Source organism: Microcaecilia unicolor, chromosome 1 (assembly GCF_901765095.1).
Source record: "Microcaecilia unicolor chromosome 1, aMicUni1.1, whole genome shotgun sequence".
In the NCBI taxonomy this organism is placed as follows: Eukaryota; Metazoa; Chordata; class Amphibia; order Gymnophiona; family Siphonopidae; genus Microcaecilia; species Microcaecilia unicolor.
In genome coordinates, this window is record NC_044031.1 from 34,094,507 (window position 1) to 34,114,272 (window position 19,766).

Genomic DNA, 19,766 nt, shown 5'->3' on the forward strand with positions numbered 1-19,766 from the left:
ATCAGATGACCACTGGAACCAGTGTTACATTGGCCATCCTCCAGTCTTCATAAGAAAATAAGAGTAGCCATATTGGGTCAGACCAATGGTCCATCTAGCCCAGTATTCTAACATAGTAACATAGTAGATGACGGCAGAAAAAGACCTGCATGGTCCTTCCAGTCTGCCCAACAAGATAAATTCATATGTGCTACTTTTTTATTTGTACTGTCCTCTTCAGGGCACAGACCGTATAAGTCTGGCCAACTCTATCCCCGCCTCCCAACCCCCAACCCCGCCTCCCACCACCAGCTCTGGCACAGACTGTATAAGTCTGCCCAGCACTATCCCCGCCTCCCAACTACCAGTCCCGCCTCCCACCACCAGCTCTGGCACAGACCGTATAAGTCTGCCCAGCACTATCCCCGCCTCCCAACTACCAGTCCCGCCTCCACCACCAGCTCTGGCACAGACCGTATAAGTCTGCCCAGCACTATCCCCGCCTCCCAACTACCAGTCCCGCCTCCCACCACCAGCTCTGGCACAGACCGTATAAGTCTGCCCTCCACTATCCTCGCCTCCCAACTACCAGTCCCGCCTCCCACCACCAGCTCTGGCACAGACCGTATAAGTCTGTCCAGCACTATCCCCGCCTCCCAACTACCAGTCCCGCCTCCCACCACCAGCTCTGGCACAGACCGTATAAGTCTGCCCAGCACTATCCCCGCCTCCCAACTACCAGTCCCGCCTCCCACCACCAGCTCTGGCACAGACCGTGTAAGTCTGCCCTCCACTATCCTCGCCTCCCAACTACCAGTCCCGCCTCCCACCACCAGCTCTGGCACAGACCGTATAAGTCTGCCCAGCAGTATCCCTGCCGCCCAACCACCAGCCCCAGCACAGACCGTATAAGTCTGCCCAACACTAGTCCCGCCTCCCAACCACCAGCCCCGGCACAGACCGTATAAGTCTGCCCAGCACTAGCCCCGCCTCCCAACCACCAGCTCTGCCACCCATTCTAGGCTAAGCTCCTGAGGATCCCTTCCTTCTGTTTCCAAACAGTGGCCAAGCCAGGTCACAAGTACCTGGCAGAAACCCAATTACCAGCAACATTCCATGCTACTAATCCCGGGGCAAGCAGCAGGGCCGTCGAGGGGGGGGGGGGGGAAGGGGGGACAAAATTCCCCGGGCCTCCAAGGGGTGCCCGGCGCCAGGGTCTGGCCGCTGGCGCTGCAGTCCCTGATCTTACCTGCCTGCCCTCGGCTCTGTCTGCCACTGGGTCCCCTGCATTAAAATCGGCAGCGCCTCAGCTCCGTTTGGAAAGGCAGATCAACTCCCTTCGGGCCCTCCCTGTGTCCCGCCCTCGCGGAAACCAGAAGTTACATCAGACGAGGACGGGACACAGTGAGGGAAGGCCCGAAGGGAGGTGATCTGCCTTTCCAAACAGAGCCGAGGCGTTGCCGATTTTAATGCAGGGGGCCCAGTGGTGGATGGAGCCGAGGGCAGGCAAGTGAGACCGGGGACTGCAGCGGCGGCCGGGCTCGGCTTAGTTTCTCGGCGGCCCTGGCAAGCAGTTCCTTCCTCATGTTTGTCTCAATAGCAGACTATGGCCTTTTCCTCCAGGAATTTGTCCAAGCCTATTTTAAACCCAGATACGCTAACCGCAGTTACCATATTCTCCGGCAAAGAGTTCCACAGCTTAACTATTTGGCAAAGGTACTACAGAAGAAAGTTTAATTTACTATGATCCACCCTTGAGCATAACTTTAGAGGGATGTGGAAAACTGATTAACTAAAGAAAGAAAACCAGTATCATACTCTGTCAGATTGAGTCTGTTAACCTTAGAAGCATCCTGTCTCGGATAGTGCTTAATCTGGGTTATTTAGAAGTACCTAGCAGATCCCAGAGAATCTCCTCAGGGGAGTATCATAGGAGAATGAGTGCGAGCGGAGCTTGGACAGTGTAAGAGAGAGTGAGGAAAAACATTTCCAGGAGGTGGAAGAGGAATCACGTGATGTGAAATGCGGTCAGGTGGGCTGCTTCTGCATGATATAATTTAGTGTGCAATTAAAATAAGCTATAAGCTCCTAGGATCAGCCTCAGAATCATTCCATGATCTGTAAAAACTCCTGCTACTTCTTACTCACCTGAATGTCATAATACCTCCCTTACTCTGTAAAGTACTGATTATTCCTCGCCTCTACTGTGTAATATCTGCTATTACTCTGCACAGTATTTTCTGTTATTACTCACCTGTGCATGACTGAGGAACTTCTTTCCGTCCTGGCTCCTTTGGATCCCAGACACGAGGCTCTTCCTCTTGTTTAATCCTTGATAATACTTCAGAATTGATGCTTTCATGGTCTACACCTAGGAATCACAAAGAAAATTGAGGTTTATTCTCCTTTATGCACAGAAAAATACACAGCAGTTATTCTCAGGGAGCAGCACACGATGAGACAGGGGAGGTTCTACGACCGTCATCCACCATAAAGCAGAGGGATGTGAGGGTCATTTTATCAAATGACCCTGAAGTGATCAAATATTAAGAAGAAGGGGGGGACAGAAGAAAGAGATATATAAATAAAGGAGGACATGATAATCTCTCTCTACAAATCACTGGTGAGACCTCATCCAGATGGAGAAAAACAAATGGCATTCACTTGAATGTGTTGTGGGAAGCTGAGGACTCAGAGGCTCTCGTGTACATTACACTCTGTGATAGAAATGTGTAGAAGACCATCCTTCTGATAAAAATGTCATAACACAGGGCTGCTGAGAGACTGAGCCGAGCACCCTCCAGGACCGCCGCTGCTGGACACCCCTCCTCTGGACCGCCATATAGCCAGACCACAAAAAAGGCATGTGTGGGTGGGGGGGGGGGGGCACATTTAACCCCACCTCCCTGCCCCCTGCCGCAACTCCACATACCTTGGCTGGTGGGGGTCCCCAAGCCCCGCCAGCAGAACCCCTCCTCCAGCGGCTGCTTGTCACCTCACATTGCGCACGTTCCCATCTTAGGAGGGAACACTGGCTGTGACCCCATAATTTATTTATTTACTAGCCGTTAAGCCCGTTAAAACGGGCGAGATTTCCAGCTACCCTCCTGGCCGGGCCCCCTGCACTGACCTGACAGCGCCTCTCATCTCCATGTGAAAGCTCTGCTGCTGCCTGCAGCGCTTCCACACGGAGGTAAGAGGCGCTGTCAGGTCAGTGAAGGGCCCGATACAGGGGGAGGGGTGGTGGAGGTTGGTGCGCGCGATGTTCGTTTGCAAGCGGCAGTGTTCGACAGTCCGACTCCGTTTCCCTCTCTGTTCCGCCCTCTGACGTCATCACATCTTGACGCGAGGGCGGGACAGAGAGGGAAGTCTCTACTGCGCATTTGCAGGTGAGTCGGTCACTTGCCATTTATATGTTTGATAGCATTTATATCCCACAATATTCCCACCCATGGGCAGGCTCAATGTGGCGTACAACAGTCTATAAAAACATACAACAATTCAGCAAACAAACAATCAATGTCATAAGAGCGAAAGAGACAAAGGGTAATAGCTAAGGAGGGAAAAGGGGAAAGAGTAGCGGTGATCAGTATGTCGCTACGACAGTTGGAATTAAGTAAGAGATGCCAGACGGGTTTGGAGCGTAAGCTTTTCCAAAAAGAAAGGTCTTGAGGCGCTTCTTGAAGGTTGGGTGATCAGGAGTAAGTTTGACCAATTGAGGCAGCCCATTCCACAATTGAGCGCTAATATAGGAGAAGGTGGTTGCGTAGGTGGTCTTATAACGTCAGGACCCCGCCGCACCTCCCTGCGCCACTACTCACTGACTCCCACTGCACACTAGGGGGCAGCGTCCTTCGGGGTCTCCTCCTGCTTCTGTTCCGGTGCTGCCCGTGGCGTCTCGGCTCCTCCCTCTAAGTGCGTGTGCCTTTTGACCCCCCTCCCCCCCCCTCGCTGGCAGCTTGCACCCCAGAAGTTCCGCAATGACATCAGATGCCCTGAGAAAAGGGTTACCATATAGATCCAGAAAAAGGAGGACACATTGATCCAGTCCAGGTTTTGCTTCCATTGAAAGCAATGGAAGGAAACCCCACACTGGCTCAATCTGTCCTCCGTTTTCTAGAGCCGTGTGGTAACCCTACCTGGGAACTACTTCAGGGCTGCAGTCATTTCCCTCCTTTGTCTTGCAACAGGTCATCTAGCGTCAGGTTCCTGCTTCAGCATCCTGTTCTGGTACCACCATCCAGTTCTAGCTTCTGCTCCAGCTTCAGCTTGAATCACTAGGAATGCACTAGAATCTTTATGCATTGTCAAGACTCTACAGGAGCAGTAAGGACTGTGATCCAGAATTTAGTGACATCAGTTGTGAACATGTTCTAGAGACCCCTAATGCAGCCATATCCTTATGCCATAACACAGCTCTGTCATGTCGTAGAATTGATGCTGGTAATAAAGGGAAATGGGACTTGATATACTGCTTTTCTGAGGTTTCTGCAACTACATTCAAAGCGGTTTACATATTGAGTGGAGGAGTGGCCTAGTGGTTAGAGCAGTGGACTTTGGTCCTGGGGAACTGGGTTCGATTCCCACTGCAGGCACAGGCAGCTCCTTGTGACTCTGGGCAAGTCACTTAACCCTCCATTGCCCCAGGTACAAATAAGTACCTAAGCTGCATTGAGCCTGCCATGAGTGGGAAAGCGTGGGGTACAAATAAAATAAATATTCAGGTACTTATTTTGTACCAGGGGCAATGGAGGGTTAAGTGACTTGCCCAGAGTCACAAGGAGCTGCAGTGGGAATAGAACCCAGTTCCCCAGAATCAGAGTCCACTGCACTAACCACTGGGCTACTCCTCCACTAGTAACATTCCATATAGAAGCCTGCCCTTGCAGACCACCAATGTGGCCGTGCAGGCTTCTGTTTCCCAGAAACAGAAGCCTGCGCGTCCACATTGCTAATCTGCAAGGGCAGGCTTCTACATCGAATGTTGCTAGTGGAATAGCAACATTCCATGTAGCATCTCAAATAGTAGCAACAGAATCTCAACATTCCAAGTTGAATCTCAAATAGGGAAATGGAAATGGGACTTGATAAGTTTTTGCAACTACATTCAAAGCGGTTTACATATATTCAGGTACTTACTTTGTACCAGGGGCAATGGAGAGTTAAGTGACTTGCCCAGAGTCACAAGGAGCTGCAGTGAGAATCGAACTCAGTTCCCTAGGATCAAAGTCCGCTGCGCTAACCACTAGGCTACTCCTCCGGGACTTCTGGCTCCCATTCTTCCTGTGGACTCCACTTTTTGTCTCTGACTTGGACCGATACCATTCGTGGAGGATGAATCCTTCTTTTGTTTTCTGTATGTCTACCAGTGCCTCCCAGCAAGACCATGGTACCCAAGCAACTCAGAGATACTAATCTTCGCTGGGGGCAGGATTCCAAATTGGCGGGACATTCAGGGATACGACGACTCTGGAACTCATTTCACAGACTTACTGGCAGCCCCAGATGAAAAAAAAAAGAGATGTTCGAGACTATGTGACTTCTTGCCTCATCTGCGCCCGACATAAGTCATCTCGATCTCGCCTCTCGGAGCTACTCCAGCCTCTTCCGTTTTTTTCCCCTATCCCATCATTATACTGTAAACTGCTTTGACTCCTGTCCTGAAAGGTGAATAAGTAATAAACTGGAAACAATTTGTCTGATTTAACGGGAAGAAAACTAGCAAGACACACAGGACGGTCTAAAAGGTTCCTCAATCCTGGCTCTAACACTGCCATCCTCAAACAGAGAGCAGGCTTGAGACAGACTGTGATCATACTTGGAAGTTTCACAACATACAGGAAAATGTCTCAAATTACTTATCTGCTAAAAATGCAGAAAACACAATCCTTACCTAGTGAGATCAGAATCTCGTAATTCTCTTTCATCACCTCCCTGTAAAGCTCCTTCTGGCTTTCATCCAAATAGTTCCACTGCTCCTGGGAGAAGTAGACAGTGACGTCCTCAAACATCACTGGCAGCTGAAACACAAACAGAAAGAGACTTAGTGACATGTGGAAGAGGTCTGAATATGGAGTGTATTTCAGAGTTCACTGTCACCTTTTCTACCTCTTTGGCCATCTTATCATATACGATCACAACAGAGTGCCGCTCCACTTACATGCGCAAATGTTCTTACATAGTAAATGGCGGCAGATAAAGACCTGTACGGTCCATCCAGTCTGCCCAACAAGATAAACTCATTTTACATGGTATGTGATACTTTATATGAATTACTAAAGACTAACCTGTTCAAAGAAACTTATCATAAAGATCTTAGCATTAAATCTAATCTGCCAGTAGGGAAGGAAGGCAGGGATAGAGGTAGGATGGAAATAAGCAGTTTTTTACACTTGACAAGTTATAAAGTAAGGTATGAGGAGTATATGTACCGGAAGATAGTTATCGATAGGGAGTTGATAATTATTGTTGGCAATGTTTCTGTAAATGTTGATATTAGTCGATGTTTAGAGAGATGTTCTGAGTATTAGGAGGAGGGAGTTTGCGGGATTGAGGGGAAGGGAGGGCATTGGGGGGGGGGGGGGTCAAAAATTCAAAAGTATATAAATAATGTTCAAGAAGACACGAAATATATATTACTTGAGTTGAATGGAAAATATGTGCTGTTAATTGTACTGGGATGGACAATACGCAGAAAGTTCAATAAAAAACGTTTAAACATAAATCTAACCTGCCAAATTCCTCTAGCTTCGCCTTCTCTGCTAGCCAGTTTTGACGCGGAGAAGGCATTCGACTGAATAGACGGGAGATTTTTGAGGGGTGTACTTGAACGATCTGGCATTACAGGTTATTTTAGGGATGCAATCAATGTTTTATATACAAATCCAGTAACTTACTGACCAATTCCATATCTAGCGAGGGACAAGACAAGAGGTGCCCTCTATCCCCCCCCCCCCCTTTTATTTGTCCGTGTTGTAGATCCACTGATATTGTGAAATCACAGGGAATCGGGAGATTAAGGGGGTGAAGGTTGGAAATCAAGAATTTTTTTAGGTCTTGGCATTTGCTGATATTTGCTCACTCGTCCTCACCAGTCTCTAGCGATCTTGTTGGAAACTATTATGGAGTATGGAGGTTTTTCAGGACTTTGGTTAAATAAGCAGACGTTGGAGGCACTGGCGATGGATGACTCACTTCGAAGGCAGTGGGGGAGGGATTTCCTACTACACTAGGCCACAGGCAGTTTTCTCTATTTGAGGATTCAGCCACTGTCAGATCCATGACAGCTTTACTTCTTGGATGTCCCACACCATACATACTAGGTAGAAGAGGGTTGGAAGTCCTTTTGTCTCTAGTGGGAAGATTAGGTTTCTTTCGCATAACTCTTTTCCAAAATGGTTGTTTACCCTTCAGACCCTTCCCATTTGGTTATTAAAGAGTGGAGGAGTGGCCTAGTGGTTAGGGTGGTGGACTTTGGTCCTGGGGAACTGAGTTCGATTCCCACTTCAGGCACAGGCAGCTCCTTGTGACTCTGGGCAAGTCACTTAACCCTCCATTGCCCCATGTAAGCCGCATTGAGCCTGCCATGAGTGGGAAAGTGCGGGGGACAAATGTAACAAAAATAAAATAGATACTATTGGAGATTCTACATGGAATGCTGCTATTCCACTAGCAACATTCCATGTAGAAGGCTGCGCAGGCTTCTGCTTCTGTGAGTCTGACCTCCTGCATGTACGTGCAGGACGTCAGACTCACAGAAGCCTGCGTGGCCACATTGGTGATCTGCATGGGCCGACTTCTACATGGAATGTTGCTAGTGGAATAGCAACATTCCATGTAGAATCTCAAATAGTAGCAACAGTGGAGGAGTGGCCTAGTGGTTAGGGTGGTGGACTTTGGTCCGAGGAACTGAGTTCGACTCCCACTTCAGGCACAGGCAGCTCCTTGTGACTCTGGGCAAGTCACTTAACCCTCCATTGCCCCATGTAAGCCGCATTGAGCCTGCCATGAGTGGGAAAGCACGGGGTACAAATGTAACAAAAAAAAAAAAAAGACATATGGAATTTGCAGAGAATGCTGGTCAAGTCTTGTTGAGGGAGGTAAGAAACTCAAACCAGTCATTGTGAGATTATATGAGGGCTGGAACCGAGGACTTCTAGGCCTTCCGAACCTTATCAGGCTCGCATTTTGAGACCTATTCGAGACTGGGTTTTGGAGCCAGATGGCTACATTCCTCTGGAGTTCGAACAAGAGTATTTTCCTGACTACACCTCAACTACCAGTATCTTTTGCACGCTAGCCCTACCAAGCTACCTCAGGGTTTGGGGGATAATGTTTTGTTAAGTTCCATGCAGAAGACCTGGAAGGGCTTTATTGCACTTATGGAAATGAGGCACTGTCTGGAGAGATCTACTCCCCTTGACAGGTAATCTGGATTTTTCACCAGGAATGGATATTATGGTTTTCCGAGGGTGGGCTCAGAGGGGTTTATGATTCTTGTATCAGGTGATTAAAGAAGATGGGAGAGTTTCACCCCGACTCTCTGCGACAACATTTTCAAACTACTAATAATGAAAGATTTGCCTACATTCAACTAGATCACTACATTCAGTCCTCTTAAAAAGGGAAGATTTCTTTGTGGCTGCAGCAAAGAAAAGTCCGTTTGCCACCTCCTCCCTGGATCCTATGTCTGTATCACACTTACATAAAGTTTTGAATGGGATCATGCCACTTCAGGACTTTGATACCAGAGCTAGGGTTTTGGCCTAGAGACTTGGGGATTCGAGCGACTTCAAAAGACGATGGCAGTACATTACAGCAGATTCCCCCCCCCCCCCCCCCCCCCACACACACTTTGGTACATTGTGCAATTCTGAGGGAGTGCCATTTTCATACGATCCAGAGACCGTACTTCTCACAGGTATGCCTTAAATGTGGAACGGTGAAGGGAATGCTCTCTCACACTTTGTGGTCTTGTCCTGTAACACAGCTCTTCTGAAGAATTATACACCGATACTTAGAATCTTTACTGCACAGAACTATAATGTTTTCCCCAAAGGGTTTCTTGTTTGGACTGGGGACATCCTTAGGGTTTCCTAAGGCAGGGGGGTGTCTGTTGGCGAGTAAGGCTTGCATAGTGGGGAAGAAATGCCTTTTTGAAGTACTGGTATTGGAGAAATGCTTTTCTTTTCACTCCCTCATGGTATTGGAGGCTAGAGATGTGAGGTTGACAGAGCACTTCTGGTCTACCTTGCTGTAGAGCAGGGGGTTCTCAACCCAGTCCCCTCAGGACACACAAAGCCAGCCAAGTTTTCAGGATACCCACAATGAGATCTGCTTCCAATGGAGGCAGTGCATGCAAATTTATCTCATGCATATTTATTGTGGATATCTTGAAAACCAGACTGGCTTGGTGTATCCCGAGGACCGGATTGAGGGTTGAGGAAAACTTCTGAATATATTAAGCTATAAACTGAGATCGGGGTTTCTTCGTTTCCATTTTAGATTGATTGGCCTGTGATCCTGAAGCAGACAGTGTAAATTCAAAACGCTGGCCACCGTTGATCACGGTCAAGGTTAACAGAAAGATACAGAGATCTACCAACTAAAGCTAAGTTTATTTATTAGGCTGAGTTTAAAGCTTCATAAAAATATTAGTGAGTCTCTACCCACATGGAGGTTTTTTTGGCCGATGATACATAGAGAGGCATAATCGAACGCGAACGCCCATCTCCATGGGCGTCTATGTCCGAGAATGGGTACGTGAAGGGGCGGGACAGACCGTATTTTCGGAAAAAATGGGTGTCCATCTTTTTTTTCGATAATACGGTTTGTGCCCGGCAAATGCATCGGATTTGTGCGGATTTGAGCTGGGCGGTTTCGTTTTCCAGCGAAAATGGAAACCGAAGGCGCCCAGCTCAAAAATGAACAAATCCAAGTCATTGGGTCGTGGGAGGGGCCAGGATTCGTAGTGCACTGGTCCCCCTCACATGCCAAGTCCATAGCTCCCTTCCTTTGGGTGCCGAGCCCCTCAAATCCCCCCCAAAACCCACTGCCCACAACTCTACACCATTACCATAGCCCTTATGGCTGAAGGGGGGCACCTACATGTGGGTACAGTGGTTTTTGGGGGCGGTTTGGAGGGCTCCCATTTACCAGCACATGTGTAACAGATAGGGGGGGATGGGCCTGGGTCCACCTGCCTGAAGTGCACTGCACCCCACTAACAACTGCTCCAGGGACCTGCATACTGCTGTGATGGAGCTGGGTATGGCATTTGAGGGTGGCATACAGGCTGGAAAAAAAAGTTCTTAAAGTTTGTTATTTTATGGTGGGAGGGAGTTAGTGACCACTGGGGGAGTCAGGGGTGATCATCCCCGATTCCCTCCGGTGGTCATGTGGTCATTTAAGGTACTTGTTCATGGAAAAAAAGGGTAAAAAAAAAAGACCCAAATTCATGGTAAAAACGCCTTTCTTTTTTTGATTGTCGGCCGAGGGTGCCCATCTCTCCTTGGCTGATAACTACACCCCAGTCCCGCCTTCACCACGCCTCCGACACGCCCCGTCAACTTTGCCTGTTTCCGCGACAGATTGCAGTTGAAGACGCCCAAAATCGGCTTTCAATTATACCGATTTGGGGGCCCATGGGAGAAAGGCGCCCATCTCCCGATTTGGGTCAAAATCTGGGCGCCCATCACTTTCGAAAATAAGGCGAATAGTAACATAGTAACGTTGAGGGGCATAATCGAACAGGGACGACCATCTCTAAGGGCACCCATCGCTAAGGACGTCCCGGTGAAGGGGCGGGGAAACCCGTATTATCGAAACAACATGGGCGTCCATCTTTCGTTTCGATAATACAGCTGGGGGCGCCCAAATCCCAACATTAAGGTCGACCTTAGAGATGGTTATCCCCGGTTTTCGGCGATAATGGAAACTGAGGACGCCCATCTCAAAAACGACCAAATCCAAGTCATTTGGTCATGGGAGTAGCCAGCATTCGTAGTGCACTGGTCCCCCTGACATGCCAGGACACCAACCGGGCACCCTAGGGGGCACTGCAGTGGACTAACTGATGCACTAACTGAATGGAAAAAGGCATGCAGTGGTCACTAACCACCTCCCACCCCGAAAAAAAACAACTTTAAAAATTTTTGTCTTTTTTTTTTAGCGTATGGGTGAAGGATGTCCTTTGCTATGCCTCCGCGACAGCAGTTGAGGACGTCCTTTGCTATTTAATTTAGATTTTGCTCACACCTTTTTCAGTAGTAGCTCAAGGTGAGTTATTCAGGTACACTGGATATTTCTATGCCTCCGTCCCTGCAACGGCAGTTGAGGATGTCCTTTGATATGCCTCTGTCCCTGCGACGGTTGAGGACATCCAAAATGTGGATGTTTGTGAGAAGGACGTCCATGCCTGGATGTTTCTGTGAGAAGGACGTCCATGCCTGCTATGCCTCTGACACCCCCTTTAATTATTTGGATCACAAGTAGCAACAGTGGGATTTGAACTGGCCACCTCTGGATTGCAAGACCAATGCTCTAACCACTAGGCCACTCCTCCACTCCACTCCTTTGAAATTTGGCCATCCCTGTGGGGGGGGGGGGGGGGGGCAGTTGAGGACGCCCAAAATGTTTGAAAGAAGGACGTCCACGCCCTCGTTATGCCTCCGCTGACACACACATTACGCCCCCCCCCAGGGCCCTGCATACTGCCCCCCCCACACACACACAGGAATGGCCAAATTTCAAGGGAGTGGAGTGGAGGAGTGGCCTAGTGTTTAGAGCACTGGTCTTGTAATCCAGAGGTGGCCAGTTCAAATACCACTGCTGCTACTTGTGATCCAAAATCCAAATAAAGAGGGTGTCAGAGGCATAGCAGGCATGGACGTCCTTCTCACAGAAACATCCACATTTTGGACGTCTTCAACTGCCGTCGCACAGACGGAGGCATTTCGAAGGACGTCCTCAACTGCCGTTGCAGGGACGGAGGCATAGCGAAGGAGGTCCTTCACCCATACTCTAAAAAAAAACAAAAAACAAAAGTTTTTAAAGTTGTATTTTCAGGGTGGGAGGTGGTTAGTGACCACTGGGGGAGTCAGGGGAGGTCATCCCCGATTCCCTCCGGTGGTCATCTGGTCATTTAGGGCACACTTTTGTGGCTTGGTCGTAAAAAAAAAAAGGACCAAGTAAAGTCGGCCAAGTGTTCATCACAGACGCCCTTCTTTTTTCCATTATTGCTTGAGGACGCCCCTCTGTTAGGCATGCCCCAGTCCCACCTTCGCTAGGCCTCCGACACGCCCCCGGGAACTTTGGTTGTCGCCGCGATGGGAAGCAGTTGGGTACGCCCAAAATCGGATTTCAATTATGCCGATTTGGGCGACCCTGAGAGAAGGATGCCCATCTCCCGATTTGTGTCGGAAGATGGGCGTCCTTCCCTTTCGAAAATAAGCTAGATAATAACATAGTAGATGACTGCAGAGAAAGACCTGTACGGTCCATCCAGTCTGAGAAAGTCCAGCTCCCTATAGACTTTTTCATGTGTCTGGGAGTTTTTCGAGGCTTTTTCCTCCACGCACTAATATTCATTGAGAACCCGTTTTATTGTGTAAACATTAACGTGTGGCCATTAATACAAAATTGAAAGTCAGCCATTTTACTGCTGTGCTAAAATGGCCTTAAGCATGCGGGAAAGCCCGCAGCTTAGTAAAAAGGCCCATTAGTAGGAACAGAACAGCCTGCTGCTTTTTGAACATTTGAAAATTGCACTCTTTTAAGAATAATCTTAGTTGCTGCACCTTAATCTTAATGAAGATGCATTTACTTATTTTTGGGCACTGATTTTGGATAATACGTTTACATTGTGAACCACATTTTTTTTTTCTACACAAAATGCATGCTGGACACACAGTTTAGGCATGGGGTCCATGACTGAGATTGGCTGTTAGGCCACTTAGGCAGCTGGTCAGAGAAAGTGAGTGATGCTTCATTTAAATTCAAATTCATTCCAAATTCTGCTGCCCGACTTCTATTCCGCCAGTGTCGCTATGCGTTTCCACATACAGTTCAAACTCCTCTTATTGACCTATAAGTGCATTCACTCTGCAGCTCCTCAGTACCTCGCTACTCTCATCTCTCCCTACATTCCTCCCCGGGAACTCCGTTCACTGGGTAAATCTCTTACCCGCACCCTTCTCCTCCACTGCTAACTCTTTTATCTTGCTGCACCATATGCCTGGAATAGACTTCCTCAGCTTGTACGTCAAGCTCCATCTCTGGCTGTCTTCAAATCTAGGCTAAAAGCCCACCTTTTTGATGTCGCTTTTAACTCCTAATCCTCTCTCACATTTTTATCGTTCCCACCTTTGTAACTCCCTTATCCCTTATTTGTCCTGTTTGTCTGTCCTAGTTAGTTTGTAAGCTCTTTCGAGCAGGGACTGTCTCTTTATGTCTAGTGTACAGCGCTGCGTATGTCTAGTAGCACTACAGAAATGATAAGTAGTAATAGTAAATAATGCCATGTCGGCAGCCTCTTTCTCTGAGCTTCTTTTCTACCTATTAGTTCATTACTGTTATCTTTATTATAGATGGCTCGATCAGGACATTATATTTCCATACGCTAGTGATTGATAGTATACTTTTGGATTTTTTCTTAGTCACCTTAATAGTAAGTCGTCTGGTGACTATGTCTATTCTGTGGCTCTAGAGAAGCCACCTGCAATGACATTGCCACATAATACATCCGATGCAAACATGGGTAGGAATAGTCTGACCTGAAATCCAAATGTGAAGCTGCGGTTAGAACGGTGAAAGGGAAGCGGGGTGAAGCTGTAGAAAAAGCTGGGAGAGTGGAAAAGAGAAAGGGGACAGAAAGGAAAACGAATCTAAAGAGATCACAGGAAACAGAAACTGAGAACCTCTTTAAAGACCTATCTGTTTTGCAAGGCCTACCCTTACTGATTCTACTTAACTGCCTTAACTTTACCATGCATCACCACATACATTGCAAGGGACATTTTTTATTTCTTATTTCCTTGTCCCTTATTGTACCCATTTACCCCTACCTTACCTGACCCTTTTTCTAACTGTATTTAACACCTACCGTACTTGGCGTTCACTATTACTGTATTCTGTAAGCCACATTGAGCCTGCTAACATGTGGGAAAATGTGGGATTCAAATGCTACAAATAAATAAATAAAGCCAGGCGAGTCAGGACGAAGAGCCTGAGGAGCTGCAGGGAATAAAGAGCAGAACTAGAGCCCAAGGAAGGGATTGAGCAGTGCCAGGCTCATTTCTTCTTCTGCTTGTGTGTCAGAGGCTGCCTGGCACTGCATCCCCTGCTGCCCACCTCCTGCCAGTCTCCTACCTGCTGAGCACAAAGCCCTGCAGCCATTCTCCTGCCCTTCTCCACAGCACCATTTCCAGCCCTGTGAAGGGAGGGGAACCAGGAAGAAGAACTTTCTTTTTCGTCTGCTTGCTCCATGCACCATGTGTGTATCAGAGGTTGCATGACATTGCCTGGCACTGCATCCCCTGCTGCCCACCTCCTGCCAGTCTCCTACCTGCTGAGCACAAAGCCCTGCAGCCATTCTCCTGCCCTTCTCCACAGCACCATTTCCAGCCCTGTGAAGGGAGGGGAACCAGGAAGAAGAACTTTCTTTTTCGTCTGCTTGCTCCATGCACCATGTGTGTATCAGAGGTTGCATGACATTGCCTGGCACTGCATCCCCTGCTGCCCACCTCCTGCCAGTCTCCTACCTGCAGCCATTCTCCTGCCCTTCTCCACAGCACCATTTCCAGCCCCTGTGAAGGGAGGGGAACCAGGAAGAAGAACTTTCCATGTCCCATGTGTGTATCAGAGGTTGCATGACATTGCCTGGCACTGCATCCCCTGCTGCCCACCTCCTGCCAGTCTCCTACCTGCTCAGCACAAAGCCCTGCAGCCATTCTCCTGCCCTTCTCCACAGCACCATTTCCAGCCCTGTGAAGGGAGGGGAACCAGGAAGAAGAACTTTCTTTTTCGTCTGCTTGCTCCATGCACCATGTGTGTATCAGAGGTTGCATGACATTGCCTGGCACTGCATCCCCTGCTGCCCACCTCCTGCCAGTCTCCTACCTGCAGCCATTCTCCTGCCCTTCTCCACAGCACCATTTCCAGCCCTGTGAAGGGAGGGGAACCAGGAAGAAGAACTTTCTTTTTCGTCTGCTTGCTCCATGCACCATGTGTGTATCAGAGGTTGCATGACATTGCCTGGCACTGCATCCCCTGCTGCCCACCTCCTGCCAGTCTCCTACCTGCAGCCATTCTCCTGCCCTTCTCCACAGCACCATTTCCAGCCCCTGTGAAGGGAGGGGAACCAGGAAGAAGAACTTTCCATGTCCCATGTGTGTATCAGAGGTTGCATGACATTGCCTGGCACTGCATCCCCTGCTGCCCACCTCCTGCCAGTCTCCTACCTGCTGAGCACAAAGCCCTGCAGCCATTCTCCTGCCCTTCTCCACAGCACCATTTCCAGCCCTGTGAAGGGAGGGGAACCAGGAAGAAGAACTTTCCATGCCCCATGTGTGTATCAGAGGTTGCATGACATTGCCTGGCACTGCATCCCCTGCTGCCCACCTCCTGCCAGTCTCCTACCTGCTGAGCACAAAGCCCTGCAGCCATTCTCCTGCCCTTCTCCACAGCACCATTTCCAGCCCTGTGAAGGGAGGGGAACCAGGAAGAAGAACTTTCCATGCACCATGTGTGTATCAGAGGTTGCATGACATTGCCTGGCACTGCATCCCCTGCTGCCCACCTCCTGCCAGTCTCCTACCTGCTCAGCACAAAGCCCTGCAGCCATTCTCCTGCCCTTCTCCACAGCACCATTTCCAGCCCCTGTGAAGGGAGGGGAACCAGGAAGAAGAACTTTCTTTTCGTCTGCTTGCTCCATGCACCATGTGTGTATCAGAGGTTGCATGACATTGCCTGGCACTGCATCCCCTGCTGCCCACCTCCTGCCAGTCTCCTACCTGCTGAGCACAAAGCCCTGCAGCCATTCTCCTGCCCTTCTCCACAGCACCATTTCCAGCCCTGTGAAGGGAGGGGAACCAGGAAGAAGAACTTTCCATGCACCATGTGTGTATCAGAGGTTGCATGACATTGCCTGGCACTGCATCCCCTGCTGCCCACCTCCTGCCAGTCTCCTACCTGCTGAGCACAAAGCCCTGCAGCCATTCTCCTGCCCTTCTCCACAGCACCATTTCCAGCCCCTGTGAAGGGAGGGGAACCAGGAAGAAGAACTTTCTTTTTCGTCTGCTTGCTCCATGCACCATGTGTGTATCAGAGGTTGCATGACATTGCCTGGCACTGCATCCCCTGCTGCCCACCTCCTGCCAGTCTCCCACCTGCTGAGCACAAAGCCCTGCAGCCATTCTCCTGCCCTGGCTCCCTCTTTGCTGGCTCAGGAGCAGCAGCCCTGTGAAGGGAGGGGAACCAGGAAGAAGAACTTTCTTTTTCGTCTGCTTGCTCCATGCACCAAGTGTGTATCAGAGGTTGCATGACATTGCCTGGCACTGCATCCCCTGCTGCCCACCTCCTGCCAGTCTCCTACCTGCTGAGCACAAAGCCCTGCAGCCATTCTCCTGCCCTTCTCCACAGCACCATTTCCAGCCCTGTGAAGGGAGGGGAACCAGGAAGAAGAACTTTCCATGCACCATGTGTGTATCAGAGGTTGCATGACATTGCCTGGCACTGCATCCCCTGCTGCCCACATCCTGCCAGTCTCCTACCTGCTCAGCACAAAGCCCTGCAGCCATTCTCCTGCCCTTCTCCACAGCACCATTTCCAGCCCCGGCTCCCTCTTTGCTGGCTCAGCAGCCCTATGAAGGGAGGGGAACCAGGAAGAAGAACTTTCTTTTTCGTCTGCTTGCTCCATGCACCATGTGTGTATCAGAGGTTGCATGACATTGCCTGGCACTGCATCCCCTGCTGCCCACCTCCTGCCAGTCTCCTACCTGCTGAGCACAAAGCCCTGCAGCCATTCTCCTGCCCTTCTCCACAGCACCATTTCCAGCCCTGGCTCCCTCTTTGCTGGCTCAGCAGCCCTATGAAGGGAGGGGAACCAGGAAGAAGAACTTTCTTTTTAGTCTGCTTGCTCCATGCACCATGTGTGTATCAGAGGTTGCATGACATTGCCTGGCACTGCATCCCCTGCTGCCCACCTCCTGCCAGTCTCCTACCTGCTGAGCACAAAGCCCTGCAGCCATTCTCCTGCCCTTCTCCACAGCACCATTTCCAGCCCTGTGAAGGGAGGGGAACCAGGAAGAAGAACTTTCCATGCACCATGTGTGTATCAGAGGTTGCATGACATTGCCTGGCACTGCATCCCCTGCTGCCCACCTCCTGCCAGTCTCCTACCTGCTAAGCACAAAGCCCTGCAGCCATTCTCCTGCCCTTCTCCACAGCACCATTTCCAGCCCCGGCTCCCTCTTTGCTGGCTCAGCAGCCCTATGAAGGGAGGGGAACCAGGAAGAAGAACTTTCTTTTTTGTCTGCTTGCTCCATGCACCATGTGTGTATCAGAGGTTGCATGACATTGCCTGGCACTGCATCCCCTGCTGCCCACCTCCTGCCAGTCTCCTACCCACTGAGCACAAAGCCCTGCAGCCATTCTCCTGCCCTTCTCCACAGCACCATTTCCAGCCCTGTGAAGGGAGGGGAACCAGGAAGAAGAACTTTCCATGCACCATGTATGTATCAGAGGTTGCATGACATTGCCTGGCACTGCATCCCCTGCTGCCCACCTCCTGCCAGTCTCCTACCTGCTGAGCACAAAGCCCTGCAGCCATTCTCCTGCCCTTCTCCACAGCACCATTTCCAGCCCTGTGAAGGGAGGGGAACCAGGAAGAAGAACTTTCCATGCACCATGTGTGTATCAGAGGTTGCATGACATGCCTGGCACTGCATCCCCTGCTGCCCACCTCCTGCCAGTCTCCTACCTGCTGAGCACAAAGCCCTGCAGCCATTCTCCTGCCCTTCTCCACTGCACCATTTCCAGCCCCTGTGAAGGGAGGGGAACCAGGAAGAACTTTCTTTTTCGCCTGCTTGCTCCATGCACCAAGTGTGTATCAGAGGTTGCATGACATTGCCTGGCACTGCATCCCCTGCTGCCCACCTCCTGCCAGTCTCCTACCTGCAGCCATTCTCCTGCCCTTCTCCACAGCACCATTTCCAGCCCCTGTGAAGGGAGGGGAACCAGGAAGAAGAACTTTCCATGTCCCATGTGTGTATCAGAGGTTGCATGACATTGCCTGGCACTGCATCCCCTGCTGCCCACCTCCTGCCAGTCTCCTACCTGCTGAGCACAAAGCCCTGAAGCCATTCTCCTGCCCTTCTCCACAGCACCATTTCCAGCCCCTGTGAAGGGAGGGGAACCAGGAAGAAGAACTTTCCATGTCCCATGTGTGTATCAGAGGTTGCATGACATTGCCTGGCACTGCATCCCCTGCTGCCCACCTCCTGCCAGTCTCCTACCTGCTGAGCACAAAGCCCTGCAGCCATTCTCCTGCCCTTCTCCACAGCACCATTTCCAGCCCCTGTGAAGGGAGGGGAACCAGGAAGAAGAACTTTCCATGCACCATGTGTGTATCAGAGGTTGCATGACATTGCCTGGCACTGCATCCCCTGCTGCCCACCTCCTGCCAGTCTCCCACCTGCTGAGCACAAAGCCCTGCAGCCATTCTCCACAGCACCATTTCCAGCCCCGGCTCAGGAGCAGTAGCCCTGTGGAGGGGAACCAGGAAGAAGAACTTTCCATGCACCATGTGTGTATCAGAGGTTGCATGACATTGCCTGGCACTGCATCCCCTGCTGCCCACCTCCTGCCAGTCTCCTACCTGCTGAGCACAAAGCCCTGCAGCCATTCTCCTGCCCTGGCTCCCTCTTTGCTGGCTCAGGAGCAGCAGCCCTGTGAAGGGAGAGGAACCAGGAAGAAGAACTTTCTTTTTCGTCTGCTTGCTCCATGCACCATGTGTGTATCAGAGGTTGCATGACATTGCCTGGCACTGCATCCCCTGCTGCCCACCTCCTGCCAGTCTCCTACCTGCTGAGCACAAAGCCCTGCAGCCATTCTCCTGCCCTGGCTCCCTCTTTGCTGGCTCAGGAGCAGCAGCCCTGTGAAGGGAGAGGAACCAGGAAGAAGAACTTTCTTTTTCGTCTGCTTGCTCCATGCACCATGTGTGTATCAGAGGTTGCATGACATTGCCTGGCACTGCATCCCCTGCTGCCCACCTCCTGCCAGTCTCCTACCTGCTGAGCACAAAGCCCTGCAGCCATTCTCCTGCCCTTCTGCACAGCACCATTTCCAGCCCTGGCTCCCTCTTTGCTGGCTCAGCAGCCCTATGAAGGGAGGGGAACCAGGAAGAAGAACTTTCTTTTTCGTCTGCTTGCTCCATGCACCATGTGTGTATCAGAGGTTGCATGACATTGCCTGGCACTGCATCCCCTGCTGCCCACCTCCTGCCAGTCTCCTACCTGCTGAGCACAAAGCCCTGCAGCCATTCTCCTGCCCTTCTCCACAGCACCATTTCCAGCCCCGGCTCCCTCTTTGCTGGCTCAGCAGCCCTATGAAGGGAGGGGAACCAGGAAGAAGAACTTTCTTTTTCGTCTGCTTGCTCCATGCACCATGTGTGTATCAGAGGTTGCATGACATTGCCTGGCACTGCATCCCCTGCTGCCCACCTCCTGCCAGTCTCCTACCTGCTGAGCACAAAGCCCTGCAGCCATTCTCCTGCCCTTCTCCACAGCACC

The 19,766-nt window shown here is 50.4% G+C and overlaps 2 protein-coding genes across 4 annotated transcripts in view; both read right to left on the reverse strand.

Annotated features, from left to right (window-relative positions):
- LOC115464772 (oocyte zinc finger protein XlCOF6-like) overlaps nucleotides 1–19,766 on the reverse strand; it is a 524,570-nt gene that overhangs the window by 124,714 nt on the left and 380,090 nt on the right. The gene's annotated exons all lie outside the window — the stretch shown is intronic.
- LOC115464643 (oocyte zinc finger protein XlCOF6-like) overlaps nucleotides 1–19,766 on the reverse strand; it is a 28,310-nt gene that overhangs the window by 7,075 nt on the left and 1,469 nt on the right. The window contains exons 1-3 of one of the 3 annotated variants that reach the window (XM_030195021.1): nucleotides 16,974–17,007; nucleotides 5,873–5,999; nucleotides 2,234–2,350 (exon numbers count right to left, since the gene is read on the reverse strand). In XM_030195021.1, coding sequence (XP_030050881.1) covers nucleotides 2,234–2,350; nucleotides 5,873–5,999; nucleotides 16,974–17,000 — 271 coding nt within the window. In that variant the 5' untranslated portion in view covers nucleotides 17,001–17,007. Of the gene's footprint in view, nucleotides 1–2,233; nucleotides 2,351–5,872; nucleotides 6,000–16,748; nucleotides 16,784–16,973; nucleotides 17,008–19,766 lie in introns of those variants that run through there. The other 2 variants (XM_030195007.1, XM_030195013.1) reach the window with 2 other exon arrangements.